The sequence below is a fragment of the Garra rufa genome, chromosome 21 (assembly GCF_049309525.1).
Source record: "Garra rufa chromosome 21, GarRuf1.0, whole genome shotgun sequence".
NCBI lineage: Eukaryota > Metazoa > Chordata > Actinopteri > Cypriniformes > Cyprinidae > Garra > Garra rufa.
Window position 1 is genome coordinate 19307653 of NC_133381.1, and position 24337 is coordinate 19331989.

The following is a 24337-nucleotide window of genomic DNA, read 5'->3' on the forward strand; positions in this document are numbered from 1 at the left end:
TAAAGCATACATGTGTATGTTTTTTGTGTTAGTCCATTTTTATTTTATTATTATTATTATAACAGTTCAAGGAGCAATATGTTCGTGCACTTTCTAAAGATTTTACTGTAGTTCTGTTTTTGAATAAAGGGTTGTAAATCCCTTTTTTTTATCCGATTCATCGATTAATCGAAAAAATAATCGACGGATTAATCGATTATTAAAATAATCGTTAGTTGCAGCCCTATAATCAGGGTTTCCGCGGGGTCTTAAAAAGTCTTAAAAAGTCTAAAATTTAAAAATCAAAATTTTAGGCCTTAAAAAGTCTTAAATTCGCTGTTCTAGGTCTTAAATAATTTCACACAGGTCTTATTTTTCCGATGTCCATGTAACGCTACCTCTAAAGCTCATTTAAATTCTCTTTTTGTTGTTTCCGTGGTGTTGTAGTTCTTTATTTCACTATTCCAAATATAATTTGCTGTATTTAAACTACAAATGAGACCAACATGCAATAGCCAATCAGCTTTCTGTTATTGGCGCGAGTCTCTCTCGGATTGTACCGCAGAAGTAAAATGGATTTAACTTTTTAGCTTTGGGGAAGTGCAAGTTTAGCGATACTTAGCTTGAAAAAACTGAATATAGGGCTTGGCTAAGGCCAGTTGCTAACAACTGTAGATTTTTTTCTCCCCCTGCGGAAGTTACTGCGTCTTCAGACAGAATCGCAGTAGCAGAATACAGGTCAAACTACCTTTTTCTGTATATAATGTTCTCAATAATAATAATAAATATAGGTCGAGCTAGCTGACCGCCAGCCTTGGAGATACTTTTAAAATGTTTTTTTTTAACTTGCCCGACCGAACAAACCGCCTCATTAAAACTGAAGTGACAAAACAACTAGCGAAGCATCGAAAGGCAAGAAAGATTCATATTTTAATACATTCAACGTAAACAGAAATTGATAATGGATAGTGTATTTCTGGTCTATTTGTGACATACTTTAAAACAAATAAGCGTAACAGCACTCTAAAGAAACACACTGAGGTAAAAATTTCAAATGTAACGTTATAGTTTATTTATATAACATGATATAGTTCAGTAATATACCAGGTGAGCTTTTTGCTGAATATTCTCACAATTACAAATGTTACATTAATTTTAGCTCAATAAACAAGTAGTTAGTCAAGTAGTTACTTACATATTAGACAAAATATTTTCACTGTTTTGTTCTGTTTCACCAACGAAAATAGTTCCAAGCAAGGATCGCAGCAGAAGCATTCTCCTATCAGCTCGAATCAGTTGAAATAACTCGCTCATAAAGTGACTTACCGCCACCTGCTGGTAGTTTAGTGTTTAAAAGTATGCCGCCACACCCAACATTTCTAATTTATATATTTATAAATCAATAAATGTATTTAAAACATTAATCTCACTTTTAATTTTGCAGTGTAAATTGTGTAATCTCACTGCTAACAGTCATTTACAATTTATTGATAAATTCATAAAGTAAATTTCAAAGTTAATGCATACATTTCAAAAGTAAAAAAAAAGGCCTTTATAAAGGTAAATCAAATATGCAGAGTTAAGATGTAAAAGCTTATAGAGCACTGATGAAAAAATTGCTTCAGATTTTTTTTTTACATCAGTTATTTCTAGTGGTACTTTTATGGGGATATTTTGTGTGGAATAGTATCTGCTGATATTAAAGGTTCACTGTATATCGTAGTAATAAATTTAATTTATGACAGCCATGAAATTGTGTTTACTTTTTACATTAAACACATTAAATATTACATGTATGCATGTAATGTAATATCTATTTCCATTACAGGTTTCGGTCTTAAATTTCATATAAGGTGGTATTAAAAAGGTCTTAAAAAGTCTTAAATTTCACTTGTTCATATCTGTAGAAACCCTGATAATACTGTATGTCACAGTTTACTTTGTTTTGCTGTCCTTATATACATAAATGAACTATAGTGTCCTACACCCACTAGTAATAAAATATCAAAAATTAAATCTGGTGTCTGAAATACTTTTGGTTTGACTGTATAATCACAATCATTAGAGAAATTGTTCAATAAAATATCAAAAATTAAATCTGGTGTCTGAAATACTTTTGGTTTGACTGTATAATCACAATCTTTAGAGAAATTGTTCAGCCGTACAAACAAGCACAGCAAACCTGAAGTTTCTTATTGCATTTTAAATAGCACAATATTTTATAATTTATAAGAAAAATGTCCCTTTTCCTCTTTGTTTTGTCTCTTATTTAAGTTCGAACTGCCACGTGTGTGTGCGACTCTGCTCTGGTTACCATATAACTGAATGAGATCGATGTGTTTGGATTGAGTGTGTATTGTCAAGGGCTCTGTGGGATTCAGATCTGTGGATGCGGAAGAGGAACTCTGGAGGAGATTTTGCCGTCAAGGCCAAATCTGCCTTGCAACACACACACACACATAAAGCTCAGCTCTCTGCCAGACACTCTCAGCCATCTGCCTGATTTCTCTCAGCTCAAACACACACACACCCCAATGTGACAGCAGCAAACTTTTTGTTAAGAAAATACAGTTTGAACGTCTAAATGGGTCTAAACAAATGCTTTTCTGACTCTGTACTAACATGCAAAGTTTCCTTTCCCGCTGGAATACCGAACTAACGCTCAACGCTTCACTAACCTCATCTGTCTCTTTCCTCTTCTCCTTTTTTTGGGCATCCCTGTTTGTTTGTTTGCTCGCAGACGTGGTGGATGGGGTGAGTGTGGAGGGTGAGGATGAGCAGGGCAGGAATGATATTGAGGCGGCGGCGTCTCACGCTGATGATGTCACTCTTACTAACCCTGAGGAGGAACTGTCGTCTTCATGTCTAATGGAGGATGATTTTACTAACTCTGCCAGTGACCTGGCCGCACTGGGTAACCCAACACTGCATGTCCTCTGCATGTGTGTGAACGTGTGTGCACAGTAACGTTAGTTGCCCGAGTTTGTGCGTTAGTGTGCAGTGTTTTGTTTTTGGTTAACTTTTGACCTATCATACCATGATGACCCTTAATTTAGTAGGGCTACATGATTAATCAAAATTCAACCAAAATCACAAATTGGTTTAGTGTGATTATTTTATACGTGCGCTTTATGTTAAACAGTGAAACTGCATTGCGATTTTCTACACATGAGCTGTTTAAGATCCTCTGTTTTCAGTGTTTTTGAGTAACTCAGTTCACATTAAATGCCGCTCTGTAAGCTCTTTTCTGCATGGGTTTGCTTATAACTAGTGCTGTCACATTCAGCAGTGGTAGCTCTTAAAGTAATAGCAGCCAAATAAGTTAATAACCCAGTTGTTGTGATGTCTATTAATCAAAGAACAAAAGAAAAAAGCAAATCAGTAACTTTACGGATTCATCTATTTTTAATTTAGCATTTAGTGTTTGATAACTTTATTAAATTTCTCTAAATTTCCTACTTTCTGAAGGACACAGGTCAAACATTAAAGGGTTACTCCACCCCAAAATGAAAATTTTGTCATTATTCACTTACCCCTTTTTTTCCAAACCCGTAAAAGCTTCGTTCATCAACACAATTTAGGAGATTTTGGATGAAAACCAGGAGTTTTGTGGCTGTCCCATTGGCTGCCAAATAAAAAACACTGTTAAGGCCCAGAAAAATTATGAAAGACGTCGTCAGAATAGTCCATCTGCCATCATTGGTTCAATCATAATTTTGCGAAGCTATGAGAATACTTTTTGTACGCAAAAAAAAAAAGTATCCACTAGACTTTTTGTTTTCTTTGCGTACAAAAAGTGTTCTCGTAGCTTTGTAAAGTTATGGTTGAACCACTGATGGCAGATGGACTATTTTGACAACGTCTTTCATACTTTTCTGGGCCTTGACAGTGTTATATACTTGGCAGTCAATAGGACGGCCACAAAGCTCCCGGTTTTCATCCAAAATGTCTTAAATTGTGTTCTGAAGACGAACAAAGCTTTTACGGGTTTGGAGCGATATGGGGGTAAGTGATTAATGACAAAATTTTCATTTTGGAGTCGAGTAACCCTTTAAATGTTAAAATTGATAGCTCTCAAAAATACTGTAATGTTGAATGGCATAGTAGTCAGGCCAAAAAATAACAATTTCCTAGAGACATCAGTAATATTGGTATTAGTGATGCTCACCTTCAGTCAAAAAACAAAACAAAAAAAAATAATATTAAACAAATATTAAAGATTGAATGTGAAATTATTGAAATATAAAAGTGTATTTAAAACTTTAATGTAGGTGGAAAAAGTGTGTGATTATTATTATTATTTTTTTTATTTTTTTTTATCGATTGACAGCACTTTTTGGAATCATATGCACAGTTTGGGATCATATGCACTAAAAAGCAGCCTAAAATTTTTATGAGAAGTGCATATAAGTCAACACTCCAAAAAATGCTGGGTGAAATATAGACAAACCAGCAATTAGGTTGTTTTGACCTGGCGGTTGGGTTAAGGGGTTAAAGGTTTAACCCAACCTTCTGGGTTGTTTTATTTAACTCAACTATTGCTTAAAAATAACTATACTATATGAATCCAAAATAGGTTGAAAATTAACATTTATTAATACGTTCAGTAAATGAACATTTTTTGATTATTGCTGATGCCTCTTGTAATTGTTAATTTTAAGCCAGCCATATTGTAATTTCTAAACAATTGTTGAGTTAAATAAAACTACCCAGAAGGTTGGGTTACGTATTTAAGTATTAATATATAATCGCAAAAGTTTGGCCAAATCATCTCCCTATAAATACCGAAATCATGCAGCCCTTTAATTTTGTGTTTCCTCCATGTCTAAATTGGCATTACTTCCTATTTTAAACGCCTTTTAGAATTAATTTATCTTTAATTCACTATTATCGTTACATTAAGAAAAATAAGCGCATCTGTTTCTTAAGGGAAGTTTGTGCCTCTTAATAACATTTCATTTCTGTCTGGGAATTGTTTTTTTTTTTCACCAAATTATTTATTTATTTAGATGTTTTTAATGTTTGCTTGCTTAGTTTAATTAAAGTATTTGAACATGCTCTTAAGACAAACACAATTATATCTCCCGAAGAGATGTGAAGTTTTTAATAATTAGTTTTTTGTCTTGCTGAGGAAGTCATATGAGATATATCTGCAGGAACCCTAAGATATTCTTTCTCTTTTGTTTATTTTTGTGTAGTATCTGCGTTGTTTGTTTCATTGTTGGGTTTGTGTTTTTGTCGCTTATTGTGAAAAGATGTTCTATGTATTTTCACAGACAAAATGTTCTGTTCTCTAACAAAGGAGGAGCTTTTCAGCACATTTCAGCTCTCAGATCGTCATACTTTTCTTCATGGGACAGTTGGACTTTTGTTAATGTTTTAAGTAACGAAATGGACTGCAGGGGGAAAAAACGAACTGATCTAAACACAAAAGATCTTATAGATAACCATCATAGTGCACACTTTAATTAGCTGAGGATGTGGTTCTTGTGTTTGGGCAAACTGTTGGTCAATACACACACACCTGCACCTTTATCCCGGTTGTGCTGAGGCCTGATAAATAACTCCTGTGGTGTTTTTTAGGGAGAGAGAGGGATGCTGGGAGACGAGAACAGGACCCACATGAAAAGCTTTCTCACCTCACTTTCATCTCTGGCCCAGATGAGAGAGAGAGAGAGAGGGCAAGGCTAAACCTGCTAGTGAAAGGTTATTACAGAAAGACAGACTTGGAAAATATAAAGGCGGACATAAAAAAAACATTTGAAAGACAGGTTTTCATGTGGACGGGGAAAATTAGAAGTCATTGTTCATTTAAAGAGAAAGACGTTATGAGTTGTGTTGCTTTCAAGGAATCACAGGAACAAGCAGTTCCTTCTAACCATGTATGGTTGCTCACTTCTGACATTGTTCCCTCAAAGAAGTCAGAAGTCAGGTGGGGAAGAGCTAGAGATTCTCGAATTAGAGCTAAATGAATGGACAGCGATTTAACTTGAGTCTATCTGAGTGTCCATTGAATTAGAAGTAAATGAATGGATAGAGTTTAAACTTGAGTCTATCCGAGTACCCATTGATTTTTTTTTTTTCAGTATGTAGCTGAGGCTGTGAGAAATCTTGTGTGGAAATACACAGCACTGATTAATTCCCAAAAGGATTAATTCACAAACAGAACAGTAGAAACTTCAGTGGCACATAGAGAGGCTCACAAAGGCCATGCATTATTTTTTGGTCTTGTTTTGTGAGCTCAACAAAGCAAGCTCTAGAGTTTTTTTTTTTTTCTTTTTCAAAAGAACAGCTGAAAAATAACAATTATGCCTTTTAAACATTAATAATGTTACAATTTATTAGTAGTTATATATACTTTTACAATTTGTCATTTTTACATAATCTGTAAATAATATAATATATTATGAATGTGTCATAATACTTTTAATAATTGAAATTATGAGTAATTTATTGATATATGATTTTAATATGTATGGTTTATTTATAAACTACATTTTGTAATCTGGAAAAATATTTACAAAATAATGGAATATGCATAAAATAGTAGAAACATTTATTATAATAAATGTATACCCTGTCTTTCAAAAGTTTGGGAAAAGTTAAGAAGTTTCTTTCGATCAAAAATACGGAAAAAACAGTAATATTGTGAAATATTATTTCAATGTAAAATAACAGTTTTCTATGTAAATATATGTCAAAATATAATTTATTCCAAGATGCAAAGCTGAATTTTCAGCATCATTACTCCAGTTTCTGTGACACATGATACTTCAGAAAGCATTCTAATATGCTAATTTATTATCAATGTCTAAAACAGTTGTGCTGCTTAATTATTTTTATTTTTTATTTTTATTTTGGAACCTGTGATACCTTTTTCATGATTCTTCAAGTACATTTTTATTCTTTTTTGTTGTTGTTGTTGAAAGAATTTAATACGTTTATTCACCAAGGATGTTTTAAATTGATAAAAAGTTATAGTGAAGACTTATATTGTTAGAAAAGATTTCTTTTTTGAATAAATGCTGTTCTTTTTAACTTTTTATTTATAAAAGAATCCTGAAAAAAGAATAACATTTTCCTAAAAAAAAATATTAAACAACACAACTGTTTCCAACATTAATAATAAAAGTAATCAGCATATTAGAATGATTTCTGGAGTATTATGTAACACTAAAGACTGCAGTAATGGCTGATGAAAATTAAGCTTTGCATCGAATAAATAATTTGTAAAAAAAAAAAAAAAAAAAAAAAATTAAAATAGAAAGTCGTTATTTTTAAACTGTAACAATATTTCACAATATTTCTGTCTTTTCTGTGTTTTTGATCAAGTAAATACAGCCTTGATAAGCATTCTTTCAAAAACATTACAAATCTTACTTATCCCAAACATTTGAACGCCATGTATGATATGATATACACTAGCTTTCAAAAGTTTGGGGTCAGTAAAATTTGTAATGTTTTTTAAAGAATTCTCTTATGCTCATAAAAGTTTGATCAAAAATACAGAAAAAAACAGTAGTATTGTGAAATATTATTACAGTTTAAAAGGGGTCAGTAAGTACTTTTTTTTACAGCAAGACACATTAATGAAATGTGATCGTAAAGACATATAATTTTAAAATCTGTAAGATTTACTTTATTTTAATCAAATACACGCTTAGTGAGCATAGGCAACTTTGAAATCACAGTGTATATTATATACTTCTTTAGAGTGCAACTAATATAAGTGGTATTTGCTCAGCAAACAAAAATTCAAGAGAGCATTGGGAACAGCAAACTCATTATAGGTCTTTTAATTCACAAGGTGTATGTGAGTATCAAGGGAGACATTCCAGGTGTGTCGAGCTCTCAGCATCTTGCTATCTCTCCCAGTGTGTTGTGTATATGTGAGTGTGTATGAGGTTGAGAGGGCCAGTTTGCTTAAGGGCAAACATTGTCATGTCCTCTGCTTATCTGTGTGTTGGAGACGAGTGGCCTATACTGCATATAACACTTCCTCTCTACCTTGCTCTCTCTCTCTTTAGGTGTGATGAACAGCAGGCATGTGGACCTGAAACTCAAGAAGCTCACAGAGATTCGGCCACAGGGTGGCAGCTCTCCTTCCTCTTCATCATCATCCTCATCGCTGACGGCATCCAGTACTTCACCCCTCAGCCCTGAATCAGGCGGCATGCAGGTAGCCACATTTACAACCTCCGGGATAGTTCACCCAAACGTGAAAATCCTGTCATTAATTACTCACCTTTGTGTCGTTCCAAACCTGTAAGACCTTTGTTCATCTTTGGAACACAAATTAAAGGAACTGTTTGTAAGAAATTTATTTTAGTTAATCATAAAATGGCCCTGACATGTCACTAGACATTAAGAAATCATGTTCATTTCAAATACTTATATTACTGACAACAGTGGTCCGGCCAGGGTATTGTCATTTAAAAGTGAAAGCTGCAGCCCACGACTTTGTTATTTTTGTCATTTTGTGTTTTGGTCTGAGGCTCCACCCTCCAGGTATCTACCAATCACGAAGTCAGTAGAGTTTTGTCATCCGGGTTGCCAGCTCTGTTACAGCTGCAGCTATGAACATGTCGGATAAAACATGTATAACGTTACGAAACCTAAAAGACCTCGTTTTAAATCCGAAATACGTTGTGACAAAGTCCGAAATAAAACAAGGATTTGTATAGGTTATGCCTTTGAAAGATGGAGACGGCTGACAAGAGAAGAATTTGAAGACAGACGCCAACGTTGCTCATTTTCTCTTGGACCGGTAAGATTCATCATGTTTGGCTAACTTTGCTTCCACGGTCGGCCGTGCTAAATGCGTTCATAAAAAGCTTTATATCGCACCACTAGCAGGGTATGAAAACAATCTATGTTCCGACTGAAATGTGGTATCACACCGTGTCTACACCGGACGCGACAGTTGTCGCGCCGCAACAGCTGAAGTCTGTCTACACTGGACACGACAAAGCGACCGTTGCAGATCATTTAAACTTTGTGTGAGCACGTCATAAATAGAACGTGGCAGCAGATTACTGTCGGGGATTTGCCGTGTCGCGCCGCATACAGTGCAGACAGCATAATAGGTTCTATTGTATTTTGTCGCGTCACGCAGCACCACTCGTGTCCAGTGTAGACACAGTGTTACAGTACATCTTTACAAAATATTTGGCTAATCGCCATTAGTAAATTTTTGCGATACATAATTACTTCGCAAAACATCTCTCGTGAAGCAACAGAAGAAAAAAAAATACTGTGTAGGACTCGTCACTTGCCATTGGAAGCTCCTTGTAGCAGCCTACGTTCCTGCTGGATCCTGAGCTTAGCTGGCAACCTTGAGTCAGGGGGGAGAGGGAGGGGATACACCGTTCTACAGTATTTTGAAAGCGATTGCAGTACCAGTTTTGGCCACAATCCTACATACGGTTCCTTTAAGATATTTTTGATGAAATCCGAGAGCTTTCTAAACCTGCATAGACAGCAGCTGAAACATTCAATGGTCAGAAAGGTGGTAAGAGCATTAATAAAATAGTCCATGTGACATCAGTGGTTCAACCTTAATTTTATAAAGCTATGAGAGTACTTTTTGTGCGCAAAGAAAACTTTATTCAACAATTTCTTCTCTTCTGTGTCAGTCTTTGATGTGTGTTGGCACATGGTAGTTGCTGTCTACGCAGGGTCAGAAAACTCTTGGAATTCATCAAAAATATCTTAATTTGTATCCCAAAGATGAACGAAGGCCTTACAGGTTTGGAACAACATGAGGGTGAGTACATAATGACAGAATTTTTATGTTTGTGCAAACTATCCATTTAATTGTGTTTGCTAAGCAAGCATCACTTATAACTGCTTACTCTTACAGATTCATTGTGAACAAACTCAACCATATGTATTAAACCCTGACATGAATGTTATTTCAAATTGTGTGGATTGTAGCTTGAAAGACCTACAATTTAATATGTAATAAGCAAAAACTCCCATAGCTCTACATTAAAGTAGAGCCCCAAGCCATATTTAAAAAACAGAATGTCAGAGACATGTGGCTTTTACAACCACACAGAACACTTTAGTAAAGCCCTACCAACCACATAGAAGTGTGCTAAAAGGCGCTCAAAAACTATTAGCATTGTGGTGTCTGTTTTTTTGCACCGTAAGCAACAAGTACAAATGATTTGCTTAGATCTTGCTTGCTTTTTTTTATAATCCACTGTCTCTTGTTATTATTCGCCTGAGGATCATCACGTGTTTTTATATATATATATAAAGCCAGAACACATGAACAAGTCAGAACGACATTATAGTCATTATACCTTATATAACACCTGACCTTTTCTTTTAGAGAAGAGAGCTTTGGAAGTATCGACAGCAGCGTGGGGCTCACGACGCTGACATGCACTGGATTGATTTACTGTGTTTATTAAATACCAGGGTTGCGTGTGTAAGAACATGCATACCTGTGTACCGCTTGGTATTTATGCATGTGTGCGATGACCTCCTATCTGGCTGTTGTATTCAGAGCCCCCAGGTGGTGACTGCAGGGCATGTTCAGAGATGGTGGCGACTACCTTCCCCCACCTGTTCGCCTCTTTCTCTCTCTCTCTCTTTCTCTCTGCTGACAGAGGGGATTTCCTGCGAGCAGATGTTAGCAGGGTCTTTGATGCACAATAACTGCAGTGATGTGTTCGTTTGGCTCGACAGGCCTCATTCAGTGCACTGCAGCAGGTGTGAAATGATTGGTTGAGATTTCCCAAGGACTAGCCACAAATGGGTTAGATTCCAGAGAATGATTTAAAGACCTGATAAAAGTGATGCGAAATTATTGCTCAAAAAGCAATTCATTTGGGTCAGAGAAGAATAATTAACTAATATTAGCATTATTTATACACTTAATTGCAATTTATACAATTAATTACTTTTTGACAGACAAAAGACAAGTTTTTTAAAGTCTCTTTTGCTCACCAAGCCTGTATTTATTTGATCCACAGTACAGCAAAAACAGTACAATTTTGAATATACAGTTTTTTTAAAATGTAATTTATTCCTTCGATTTTAAAGCTGAATTTTTAGCATCGTTACTCCGGTCACATGATCCTTCAGAAATCATTCTAATGTTCTGACTTGCTGCCCAAAATCAAAACATTTATTGTTATTATTATGTTGAAAACAGCCGAGTAGAATTTGTCTAAAATAGAAATCTTTTGTAACAGAGATTTCTGAAGGATCATGTGACACTGAAGACTGTAATGATTCTGAAAATTTAGCTTTGATCACATGATAAAAAAAATTTTTTTTTTTTAAATATATTCAAATAGAAAGCAGTTATTTTAAATAATAAAAATATTTTACAATATTACTGCTTTTGCTGTATTTTGAATCAAATAAATGCAGGCTTGGTGAGCAGAAGAGACTTTAAAAAAAACAAACAAAAAAAAACATTAAAAATCTTACTGTTCGAAAACTTGACTGGTAGTGTATGCTACTGTTTGAAACTTTGGGGTCAATACATTTTATTAAAGTCGGTCTTTGAAAAGGCTCTTACACTCACTAAGCCTGGATTTATTTGATGAAAAATACAGTAAAAACAGTAATATTGAAGTAGTATTACAATTTTAATTTATTTAAATTTTTATATATTTTGAAATGCAATTTATTTCTATGATGGCGATGCTGAAATTTTCAACAGCCATTACTACAGTCTCACATGATCCTGCAGAAATCTTAAGAAATATGTGAGTGCTGAAAACAGTTGTGCTGCATAATATATTTTTTTTAAACCCTAACAGTTTATTAGTATTTTTCTTTTTGATTAATAGAACGTTTAAAACAACAGCATTTATTTGAAATACAAATCTTGTAATATTTTAAATGTCTTTACTGTCACGTTTGATCAATTTAATTCAGCCCTTGCTGAAAAAGTATTATTTCTGTTTTTTTTTTTATCTTGCTGACACCAAACTTTTGAATTATAATGTATGCTCCTAATTAGAGCTGGCAATTGTTTTTGTGTAACAGCACAACTGCAATACTACTTACTATAAAGTGAGCTGATTATTTAATCATAGTTTATAGTATGCCTTCATTATGAAATGGCTTTTACTGACAAGAGTCTTGTTCTTTCTCTGTATAAACAGTCCAGCACCTGCTGCAGACCTGCAGGCCTGTACAACAGGCCAAAGCCCAGGGGAGGATCAGCAGGGTTATGAGCACTGCAGCTCTGAGCCCCAGTAGTTAGTGGGGTTTTAAAGAAAGAGCTGCTCTCGCTCTCTCTTTTCTTTTCCCACCTTTACCCTCTTCTCCATTGCAGCTTGTATGCATGAAGAAGTTTGAGTATCTCAAGGCCTGATGTTGTGGTACTGTCTTTTCGCTCTTACCAAATCTGAATCAACCGCTCCATCCCTGGAGGATTCTCCCATCCCACAACTCCTCGAGGCCGTAGTAGAACGGTGCAGGACAAAGTGGCCCCCCTCTGCCCCAGCACACACATTGCAGTCCCCCAGTGCTCCCGATTGTGTCTCATTAGCAATTGTCTCTATGCACTCTGAGCCTGCTGCCATGGTGGCACACGATAACCGCCTGCAATGAGCAGCAGACCGCAACATTAGTCACGCATCCCAGAAACACACACACACCTCTGCCAAAATAATACCCACCGCCACAATAATGATCGGGACGATAACAGATGAAAAGCGCCGATCTCGATGCGGGGATAGCCCTGATATCTGCCCCAGCCAGGGGTGCCGAGGGGCCGTGGGGGCAGGTGTTTCAAGGAAAGGGTTGTTAGCGAGGGTTGGAGGCCTCAGGTCCTCCGGGAAACGAGGATTCTAGCGGGGCTTTGGGTTTGAATCCTGTTTGTTTTCTTTGGACTTTAACATGAGAGGAATCAGACGGGGTTAAAGGGCTTTGTTGAGCTGTCTCTAGAGATCCAGGCTGTTGAATGTGTCGTTTTAACACGTAACACGCTCACGCCTTTGGTTTTTTTTGTCATAACTGCGGTGCGTGCTCCACTGATAGGAGCGGATTTAAGGTGAAATGACATTTTTTCACCCTTAGATTGCCAACATATGATGTTTTATAAGTGAGTCAATGACGTATTGCTCATTTTTGTTGTTTTTCTCCAGTTCCATCCTGGTTATTAATGAATTAATTACTTATTTGTTTTAAAATGTGTGCATACAATGACATTAATAGTCATGTTTTATGATAAGCATGTTTTATAATAATCATTTTAGGTATCCTTAACTATGTATTCCATTTAAATTAATAATTTCATACAATGCACTTATTGTGTACAAACATGTTTTTACATTGTACTTCTATTTTAAAAGTTACCTGCATGTAATTATGTCTGAATTTCTGTAATTATATTTATAATTACACTGTTGACCCATCCCTTACACCTTAACCCACCTTTAAACCTACCCATAGCATCAAACCTGTCCCTAACCATACCTATATCCCACCTCAATAGCAGCAAAAGTGATTTGCAGTACAATATGAACACAATAAGTACATCTTATTTTATTTTTTGATGTAAGTACATAGTAGTTAAGGCCACCTAACAAAGTGGGACCATAATTTCTGGCTTAAATTTACTTTTGGTTTATGTGTGTGTGTTTGGGAGAGGGGTTAAATGTTGTAAAATGTCATATGTTGTGATTCTTAGTCATATCTATGAATTAATTATTAGTGATATTTACTTAAAAATGCTTAAAATAGATTTAAATTTTTTTCGAAAAACTTTGCTATAAGGTCTAATTTGTTAATATTAATAGATTTACGAACAAACTAACAATAAGTAATATATTTCTGCAGCATTCATTAACTTTTGTTAATGCTATTTAAAAAATGCTTGTTCATGTTAGTTCACAGTGCTTTAACTATTAACAGACAGTGTTGGGAAAAGTTACTTTTAAAAATAATGCATTACAATATTGCATTACTTCCTAAAAAAGTAACAAATTAAATTACTTTTGCGTTACTTTATAAATATGGGCAGGGCTTGCTTGTTTGTTTTTAATTAAAAAAGTTCTATTTTTGTCAAATGTAACAGCCTTTTCACACCAAAAGCGTCAGGCTGAAGGAAAAGTAAATTCACGACTGTACAGTAGAATGCAGAGTTCAGCAATAATAATAAAAAAGAACAAATGTTAGTTTATCTTGAGTAATTTTTACTTATTAGTTTGGTTAAATTGGATCATCGAAGGTTAGCAGGAAAGACACTGGTTAATAAAATTAAATTAAATGCATAAAAGATATTTTTATTATTTAACATATTTCATTATTGCCAGTTTTTGTCATATTCTGAGTTGAATTTCACTGTTTTTATTCATTTTGAGGAATACTGAATACTTATTTGAAAAAGTAACTCAGATATTTTTTTGTAAATTAAAAAGTAATGCATTACTTTACTTGTTACTTGAAAAAGGTAATCTGATTATGTAACTCGTTTCAACCAGCACTACTAACAGATCTAACTTTTGATCTTAAAAATGTTAAAAACTAATTAAAGAATGCTGCAAAAATATTGTTCATTGTTTGTTAATGTTAACTAATGTAGTCAAGATAAGAAAACTAACATGTCTCTTTGTCGTGTGTGCTTTTATATGTCAGTGACCCAAGTACAGGTATGTGTTAAGAGTCTGATCCAGCCTGTAGGAATCTCTGAAAGTTAAGTCACAATCTGTCAGGATGAAGAGAAGCTACAAATTAGGGCTTTTGACAGCTGATATTGTTCGTTTAAACATGTCAGATTGGTTGGATAAACAGCTATAACTGGTAATATTCACACATGCAGACGCTGAACGTCTCTGAGATCAGGCTAAATTTGTTGCTCTCTAGGGACGCGCTAATTGCAGCTTTGTTTTCAAAAGTTATAATTTAAGAATAAACAGGCCAGAGGCGGTATGTGTGTCTGTTTGTACGCGCTTGTCTTTATTAGCTGTGCTGTTTCCGTACACACACCAGTGAGCTAGCGTCTGCACTAACAATGTTTCTCCCTCTCAGTCTCAAGCAGTGGAACGTGTTCGCTAATTGCGAACTTTATTAGACGTTTCCTATTATTATTGACGTTGCAAATGTTATTCTGAACGCTGCCGTTTCGCTTTCCAGTCTGCTTGGCTTATTGGGCCCAGCACATAATAACACATTTCAATATTGAGGTGATTGGAAGCCGCAGTGAGAAGCTGCTAACACGTGTTCGCTTCCAAGACAATAGTGCTTTTAATTTGCATAATCTGAATACATTTTCTGGCTCAGGTTTTGTTGAAAGTAGACTTAATTGCCTTATTTCCTTTGTGCTTGTGAGTTAATGTGGGACTCGGAGATGTACCAAATGCTGCAGAACCTTTCCTCGGCCGTTCTTCAGGCGCGCCACTCCATCGTTAAACATTTCTTGGCCATGTGTGTCTAATTTGTTCTTTTCTTTAATTTCGACCAGCATCAGAAGCAACTTTTATTCAAATGACTCTGCTCTACTTTTAAGTTAACTGCTCTTTTACTCTTTCCCCCCCACCCCATCCTTCCCTCTTTTTAATGTTTTATAGAATAACGTTGATGAATTGCACGCAGAGCGTCTACGCAGGGCAACGGAACGTCTGCGCAGTCCCGTTGTCTTCCACAAGGAGTCTGCAGTCAAGAAAACACAGCTCAAATCATTCAGCCAATACGTAGAGACCAGGCCAGGTGAGGTCCTTTACTTTTGCTGATGTCTCTTCCTCCATTTGACTGCATTTTGACCACAAAACCATTCAGAAGGGTACATTTTTATACATTATCTGAAAGCTGAACAAATAAGCTTTTCATTAATGTATGGTTTGTTACGATAGGACAGCTATTTGAAAATGTGAAATCTGAGAGTGCAAAAAAGAAAAGAGAAAGTCGCCTTTAAAGTTGTCCAGATAAAGTTCTTAGCAATGGATATTACTATCAAAAATTACGTTTTGATATATTTACGGTAAGAAATTTACAAAATATCTTCATGGAACATAATCTTTACTTAATATCCTAATGATTTTTGGCAAAAAAAAAAATTTGATAGCTTTGACTCATACAATGTATTGTTGGCTATTGCTACAAATATACTGTACCCGTGCAACTTGTGACTAGTTTCGTGGTCCAGGGTCACATTTATAAAGAATTTTACATGGTGGAACAGTTCAGTAATCATTCAGTTAAGGTATTTTAAGCATGAAGATCGCCAAGCCTGTTACACTCAGGTTTGTTTTTCAGGCCCGCTAATTAGGCTTAATGTAAAGATAGTAGTGAAGGTTCTCAAGAATGCTAACAGTTTGATAACAGCTGTAAAAGCTGTTTATATACACCTTGTGATTTCTTTAATGGAGATGTCAGATCTGTCTGTTTGGTTAAAAAGTTAATCTGAAAATTAATCTGTGTCTTCATTTTCATCTATAGTCATTTTGTTGTGCACAGGTGAGAATTAACTCTATCAACTTTTAATATCTCTCTCTCTCTCGTTTTAGAGGTTAAAAGGCAGAGATCAGTGCCTGAAGATCTAAAGCGGGCGGCCGAGGAGAGAGGAGCTCTGATAGATATGGAAGGACGAAAGCCAACTGAAGATGAAGTACTTAAATGCATATTTAAATTCTCCATCAGAGCTGTTCATATACTGATGTAGTCTGTGACACCAGGTCATGGTTGGGCGTCAAACCCGCACACAGTCACTCACATCTGTCTGAGGGCCAGAGAGACTTTTTTTTACGCTGATGTCAATCTGTTCTTCCCTAAAGCCAAAGGGACCAGCCAAATTAGACTGCTGTTCCCTGATAATTGTTAGATTAGGAAAAAAAGGAAATGGACAGACTAGTGGATATACCTCTTTCAGTCCACATGTATGTCCTTTTCTTTGAACCAAACTTTTGAAATAGTTGCATTTTAACCCTTGTGCGACATTTTTGTCCATTTCAGTTTTGTTTTTTGTTATAAGTGTGCCTGTGTTAATGCCAACTGCATAAATCTTGGCTCAGGTGTGTATTTGTATTGAAATTGTAATATTTCACCCTCATTTCCTTCAAAAAAAAAATTTTACCCTCCGTACAAAAAATACTCACACTCAGGACAAAAGTCTTAAGGACAAAAATGTCCATATTGAAACCCATTAAAACTGCAATTTTTTAACCCAGGGCCATTTGACTATAAAATGATGCAATATTTGCTAATAGGCATTCATTCTATCGGCAAGGCTTCAAATTTTAATTTTTTACCATTTTTTACTAGATTGTGCCATTTTTTTCAAATTTGGCATATAAAAGAAATACTCGCTTTTTCGTGTTTTCTGCTTATGCATATTATAGTCTATTATAGAGTCAATTGGAAAAATAATGCAGCTATAATTGTGTGGGTATGTTGGTAAGGATGTCAGAGTGTGGTTTGCATGTGTTTACTGAAAATTTTATGGGTGTAATTAGTTTGAAAGAAATGATATTGTACTGGCAATCAAAAATCCCACTCCATGTATATGAGTCACATCCTTGGCCAGGGTCATAGGGCCATGTGAAAACTATGAATAAGGTCAAAGAAGGTTAATGAGCTTTGAGGATTTTTCTTTTTCACCCAAACACACATTTTAATCCTTGATTGCACTTTTTTATTTGTTATTGTTTTTGTACAGAGATAAAAGGTGAGCTTGAATTTGATGTAGAAGTTCAGAAGCCCCTAAACACATTGTTTTTGTTTTCACCACAAGAAAATGCTGATTGTTTAGTCTGGTAGATTTTGAACAAAGTTTGAGTGTTCGCACAGCCAAACAGGTGTTAGCAAAGCAAAACCTATACATATTTGGTGCTTGAGGGCTTGGTCATTTCATTGCTTGCAAGATGAAGAAACGTTACTCAGCAGAATAAGCTCTGGAGCTAGTGTTGCCCACTGACAGTGAGCATTATGTAAAGAAACCAGCTTTTAAAGCATTACAGTTTTGAAAATGAATGAATGTTTGGTAATTATGAATAGAAGAGATGCTGATAAAAAAAAACAACAGTCAGTGAAAGTAGAAAAAAATATTAATATATAACATTTCTATGACAGTTTTGTCCATTATGGGCCTAAGTGTTAGTTTTTTTTTTTTTAAATCTGACACTACATAAAAAATATAAATGCCTCAAAATTAATGTTGTTGTTCTTCATTGACACACCGAAGAAGCTAATAAGCAAAGAAAAAAATTTCAGCTTATCATTTAGTATATGGAAATTAACTACTATTTTTCATTTTTTCATTAAAAAACACCTGTGGCATTATGTAAACAAACCAGCATTTAAAGGGTTAAAATTCTGAAAATTAATGAATGTTTGGTATCCATGGATAGAACAGATGCTGGTTAAAAAATCAACATCAGTGAAAGTGGAAAAAAATATTAATAAATGATATTTTTATGGCAGTTTTTGGACATGGACATTTTCGTCCATTTTGCACCTATGTGTAACTTTTTTTTTTAACGCACAAGGGTTAAAATAGGTAAAATATTATTTATTTATTTAAAGTTTAGTTCACCCAAAAATGAAAATTAGCCCATGATTTACTCACCCTTCAGGCATCCTAGGTGTTTATGACTTCCTTCTGCAGAAGTGACGAACGCGAACAAGCCGTGAAGAGATCAAAACAAAACAAATTAGAAGTTCAAAATGAGGATTTGCAAAGGAAAATGTTGCAGGATTTCGATATAAACCAAGAGGAGACTGGTTTTCCTTTGCTAAAGTATGGAAACTTTGCTTCCTTTGCTCCTGTAAACAAACGTTGTTTTCCACAAGACTCATAGGCGCATACGCAAAGCCGGCGTATTACGTCATCCACCTGGAGCTGCTTTCGGGTGCAACCAGTTGGCGGAAGCTAGATTAAAGTGATTCTTATGTTTTAAATATGGACATTTTTCTTACAAAAATGCAGCAATTCACTACAGGAGGCCTTTATTCACCCCCCGGAGCTGTGTGAGGCACTTTTTTATTATGGATGCACTTTATTGGACTTGTTTTGGACTGATGAAGAGAAACACCCACCTATGCCATTCTAAAGCTTGGAAGTGTCAGGATAATTTTTAATATAATTCAGATTGGAATTGTTTGAAAGAAGGAAGTCATATACATCTAGGATGCCTGAAGGGTGAGTAATTCATGGGCTAATTTTCATTTTTGGGTGAACTAACCTTTTAAAATATATCAGTGGTGTTCTGAATTGAGTAGGACAAAGTCCTCAAAGGTTTTTTTGGTTTGTTTGTTTTTTCCAAACGTAAAGTCATGCTCCGGTCACATTTTCTTGTTTAAATAAACATTACTTACACAATAAGAAAAGGAATAAAAAAACTATTCTATTTTATATTTATAATATTATATTAACAATGTAATCAATATTCTTCTTATTAATGCCAAGTATAAATCTCACCAAGTTGGTATTTTTAAGCATTTTACATTAATTCCAAATTAATACCTCGAGGCAGTAACAATTTAAGCAATATGTTTGTTACAGATACATATACAGATTTATGTATACACCATTATGTTGTTCATTCAGACTGATTCCAAATGAGCACAAACACAAAAGGTGGGATTTATTGCATGAACCAATCAAAGCAGAACATAACCAGTCATATCCTATTATATCGTGTCGTCATTGCCTCCTCTCACATGACTTTCCCCCATTTATTCTCAGTTGCCCCCCACCAAACTCACCACACGCTGTTAAAACTCAATGGGCTCAGGAGAGACCCAGACTCCCGTTGTAACTTTACCTGCTGGTGTCACTGTTGGACAATGTTTCTTTAGAAAAACAAATGATTTATATACTTTTTAATGCTATATTTTGTAATATTGCTAATGTTTCATTTTAAAATATTCCAAAATATACGGTATATTAAAATATATAATAGTTTAGAATTATATAATAATTTTTTCATGTCCCATCTTCGTTCCTTCTCTCGCTGTAGGCTGATCTAATGAAATTTTAATTATTTCGGTACCATATATTTAGGGCCAGAGCACAGACAAACATACCCTGGGAAGAGTGAGATAGATAGATAGACACAGAAAGAGAGAGAGGGAAGGTCAGTAGAGACCGGCTTTGCCCCTCTCTGTGTAGGGGTTAATGGGTGTTGAACTTACCCATTACCCAGCTCAAGCTGAATTACCCAGCGAATGATGTTTGCATTAATATAATATATATGGAAATTTCAACACTTAATTATGGCAGAGAGGCGAGAGCAGAGGGGAGGGGGCTGATCATGTGTAAAATTGATTTGTGGGAGAAGTATTTGATAGAGCAGCGAGGAAGAGGAAGGTGGAGTTTGATGGACAGCAGGAGGACTCAGGCAGAAAAAGTGCTGTCTTGGATGGAAAAAAAACTTTCTTCCCCATTTCCCTCATTCCTATTATGAAATGAGGTGCATCAGCACTAAAAATATATATATTTTTTGCAGCAATCTTTAGGATGTGAATTTAAATTAGCGCTCTTTTTCCCCTCCCCCTCTATCTTGGAATAGTAGGAAGGATGGAAGGAGGAGAGGACAGAGGAGGGCGATAAACGAGGGGGTGGGAGTGCTTGTCACTATCACACACTCAGAAATAAGCGTGCAGTTTAATTACTCTATTTCTCCCTAATCACTGTCTCATCCCTCACTCCAGTGTTTCCCACGAGCCAGAGGGTGCTGCAGCCACCAGGGCCACGTGTGAGAGAGAGAAAGGGAGCATGTTTCCAAATGTGTACATGAGTGAATCTGAGCACACGCATGTGCTGCGTGGATCTCTTAGATCCCTGCTGATAGGCCCTTAGGCACTGACCCACCTCTCCCGTATATTTCAATTTCGCCTCTCTGTGTGTCAGTCTCCAGACTGCTGTAATACTGGATTCTCTCTGAGGTCATTTAGCGTGTTTATATTGGTGTGTAAGTGCACCCTCCTGCCTGAGGCTTTACGTATGAAGTCAGACCTTAGCATTTAAAGCTACAGTCCGTAGCTGTAGAAAAGAATTATGAATGGCAGAAATTATAAAATAAAATAAGTAAATTAAAAAAAAAACAATATTTCTCATTCAGATTTAAATTTATCTTATATTTTATTAATGCATGTAGTCGAACCTCAGTATTTAAAGCTAGTTATTATATACAGAAACACATTTTACTACACCAGGAGCTAAGGTAATAAATAAATCTTTAAACGTAGTCAGAAAAATTATCATACATTTATTCATCATACATGTATAATATTTTTATTTTATAAATAAATTCGTGCATGTAGTCATACTTTGAAATTTAAAGACTGTAACTGCAGAAATATATATTATTATGCCATAATTAAATCTTTAAACATAGTCTGAAAAAAATATGGTACGGTATCTCTGTTTTTTTTTTTTATACATGTAACACACCAATAACACAATACTTTTATTTTATGTTAATATATCAATTGTGTTTATTTATTTCCTTTATTAATTTTTTTATTTTAATTTTGTGTATATATATATATATATATATATATATATATATATATATATATATATATATATATATATGTATATATATATGTATACATATATATAAATATATACTTTTTTTTACCTCATCTTAGTAATTTGCTTGATTTAAATGTTTTTTTTATGTCATTTCATCCCTTTTTAAAATTGACAGCAGTACATAATTTCCAAAGAAATCAGGAAAAAAAGAATTTAGAATTTTAATTTACTTAATTAATTAAAGCAATATTCACCAGTCATCATTATGACCACTGTTCCCCTGGTATTAAAAAGCTATATAAACCCAGGATGTGATGCTTCATTTCTAACCTCTCATCACTCCCCCTTCCTCTCGTTTGTTCTTGCCCAGCAGAAAGCGTTCAAAGACACCAGTCAGTACGTGGTGGGAGAACTGGCGGCGCTGGAGAGCGAGCAGAGGCAGATCGACACGCGGGCCTCGCGTGTGGAGAAGCGTCTGCGCTATCTCATGGACACAGGTACGCCGCCCAATTACACTGTAAACAGTTTTGGCAAATTGAGCGTTCACAAACTCTTATGGAGTTTGGGAAGTGTGAATCTTTGAAGCCGGGATGTTGGGGCGGCAGCGGGGATATGAAAAGGGGCGGTGAGGATGCAGGGAGGCTCTCTGGGCCGCCGTGATAAGAGAGCCTTCATGGGAGCTGATAACTAGTGCTGATAGCGTCCGCCAGCCAGCCACTATTGAACAGTACCGTGCAGCCATGCGCAACAGAACCCCATATCTGGCCTTCAATGATATGCTGTAGAAGAGAGAGAGAGAGAAGGAGGGAGAGAGGGGGATACGGCAGAGGGGTAAAGGGTGAAGAGGGGAGGAAGACAAATGGGGAGGGCTGCTGTTTGGGGGCTGGACCGAAAAGGAAATGTTGAAATAATGAAAGACACATATTAATAGATACATGCACTTGCTCTCCTCCTCTCTCTCTCTCTCTCTCTCTTTCTCCCTCTATCGCTCTCTCTTCTCCTCGCATATACACATATGAAAGGATGTGGGGCGATCTTTCAGGTGTGTATAGCAGGGAAAAAGGGCTGCCGAGCCTTTGTTAAAACATGGAGCTTCGCTTTCTGAGACTCCACCGCCTCAATAAATAAAATTTAAGAAACGCTTCCTTCCATCCATATGCTGATACAAAACAATCATTTCTCACAAGCGCAGCGTCGGAAAGCGGGGTTGGAAAAAAAAAAGGAGGGGAAAGTAGACGGTTGAATTTTTATGCTTCTCAATCACATTGAGGACGATATCATGACTATCACAGTTTTGTGTTTGCCCAACCTTCCATCCATCCCTCTCTCGCTCTCTCTCTTCACACTCACCTGGACCCTGTTGAAGTCAAAGCCGCTGTGTCCGTTTGAAGAGTTTTTTTTTTCTCGCTCTGAATGATAAATGGATTGAATGCCCTAGCAGGTGGAGAACCAAACCAGACATTTCTGCAAGATTTACACACTCACACACAGAAATAAGAGGCGCAGTTACACACCAGACCCCATGTACGAGTCTCACCTTAATGTGCTTACCTGTCTGAGCTAGTGCACGCATTTCAGCGCCGCAAACAGGTGAATTCACGCCGCTGTCAGGTTCACAGACAACATAGTCTGCCAGCAACAGCCTCCATAGCTAAATATACACAAAACAAATGCCATATGCTCAGAATACACATATTAAGTATAATCATGCTAAGCTGTGTTGCACTGAATTAGTGGAAGTATTATAAACAAATATTATATAACGTAATTTTATAGGGATGTTATGTATGGTGTTATATGTTATATAAAATGTTATTATAATTTTATAAATGAATACATTACTGCTCAAAATTTGGGATAAGTAAGATTTTTTTATGTTTTTTTTTAAAAGAAGTGTCTTATGCTCATTAAGGCTGTGTTCATTTGATCAAAAATACTCAAAAAATGTCATGTGAAATATTATTACGATTTAAAACAATGTTTTTCTATATTAATATGCATTCAAATTTAGTTTATATCTGTAATTAAAGTACATTTTTTAGAATTATTACTAAAATCATTCTAATACGCTGATTTATTATAAGTCCTGGAAACTAAAGCAGTTGTGCTGCTTATTTTTTTGGAACCTGTGATACTTTTTTTTCAGGATTCTTTGATCAATAAAAGGATAAAAAGAGCAGCATTTATTTAAAATAGAGGTCGACCGATATTGGTTTTTACCGATACCGATAGCTAGGTTGGACCACACTGGCCGATACCGATTAATTAACCGATAGTTTTTGAAAATAGATACTGAACGGCAACTAAAATACTGCTCTGCTAGTTTTAAAAAAGTAATAAACCATACTTTGTAAATTAATAAAAATATAAATTTTAATTATATATTGATCATTAAAGTTATTTCATAGTTCATTAATGTTAACAAAATAACACCCTAACAAGGAACAACACTTCTATTCTACAGCTTTCATCAATCTTAGTTGATGTTACAAATGGGCTCATTGTAAAGTGTTATTTCATATTAACAGTAGGGGTGGGAATCTTTACATTTTAACAATATGTAAAATTGCAGTTTCTATGATTTTTGTTTATATTTGGAATCTCTGTATGTTAGTACTGCCTTATTAAAATTAAGATTCAATTTAATTACGATTTTCAATAACAACTAAATATAACCATGCATCACATTCTCAGTTTTCAATATTACTGCACATGGCTACATTTTCATATACATTTTATATAATTTATTTTAAGCAAAATTTACTTTATTTTTTTATTATATAAGCAGGCTACTTTTAAACCAATTACTTATTTAAAATAAGTGTTCTTTAAGTATCCAAAAGTTAACAGACAATAGTTATTTTTTCCTTTCGTTTGATTATTACTGATGAGATCATTGACAGTGGCTGC

General features: G+C 35.3%; 1 protein-coding gene across 1 annotated transcript in view; it reads left to right on the forward strand.

Annotated features, from left to right (window-relative positions):
• The window catches only part of ehbp1 (EH domain binding protein 1), a 174010-nt gene that overhangs the window by 116861 nt on the left and 32812 nt on the right, over nt 1-24337 (forward strand). Inside the window, exons 15-19 of the mRNA XM_073826562.1 lie at nt 2720-2893; nt 8007-8158; nt 15522-15660; nt 16458-16558; nt 21798-21924. Of these exons, the coding sequence (XP_073682663.1) occupies nt 2720-2893; nt 8007-8158; nt 15522-15660; nt 16458-16558; nt 21798-21924 (693 nt within the window). The remainder of the gene's footprint in view (nt 1-2719; nt 2894-8006; nt 8159-15521; nt 15661-16457; nt 16559-21797; nt 21925-24337) is intronic.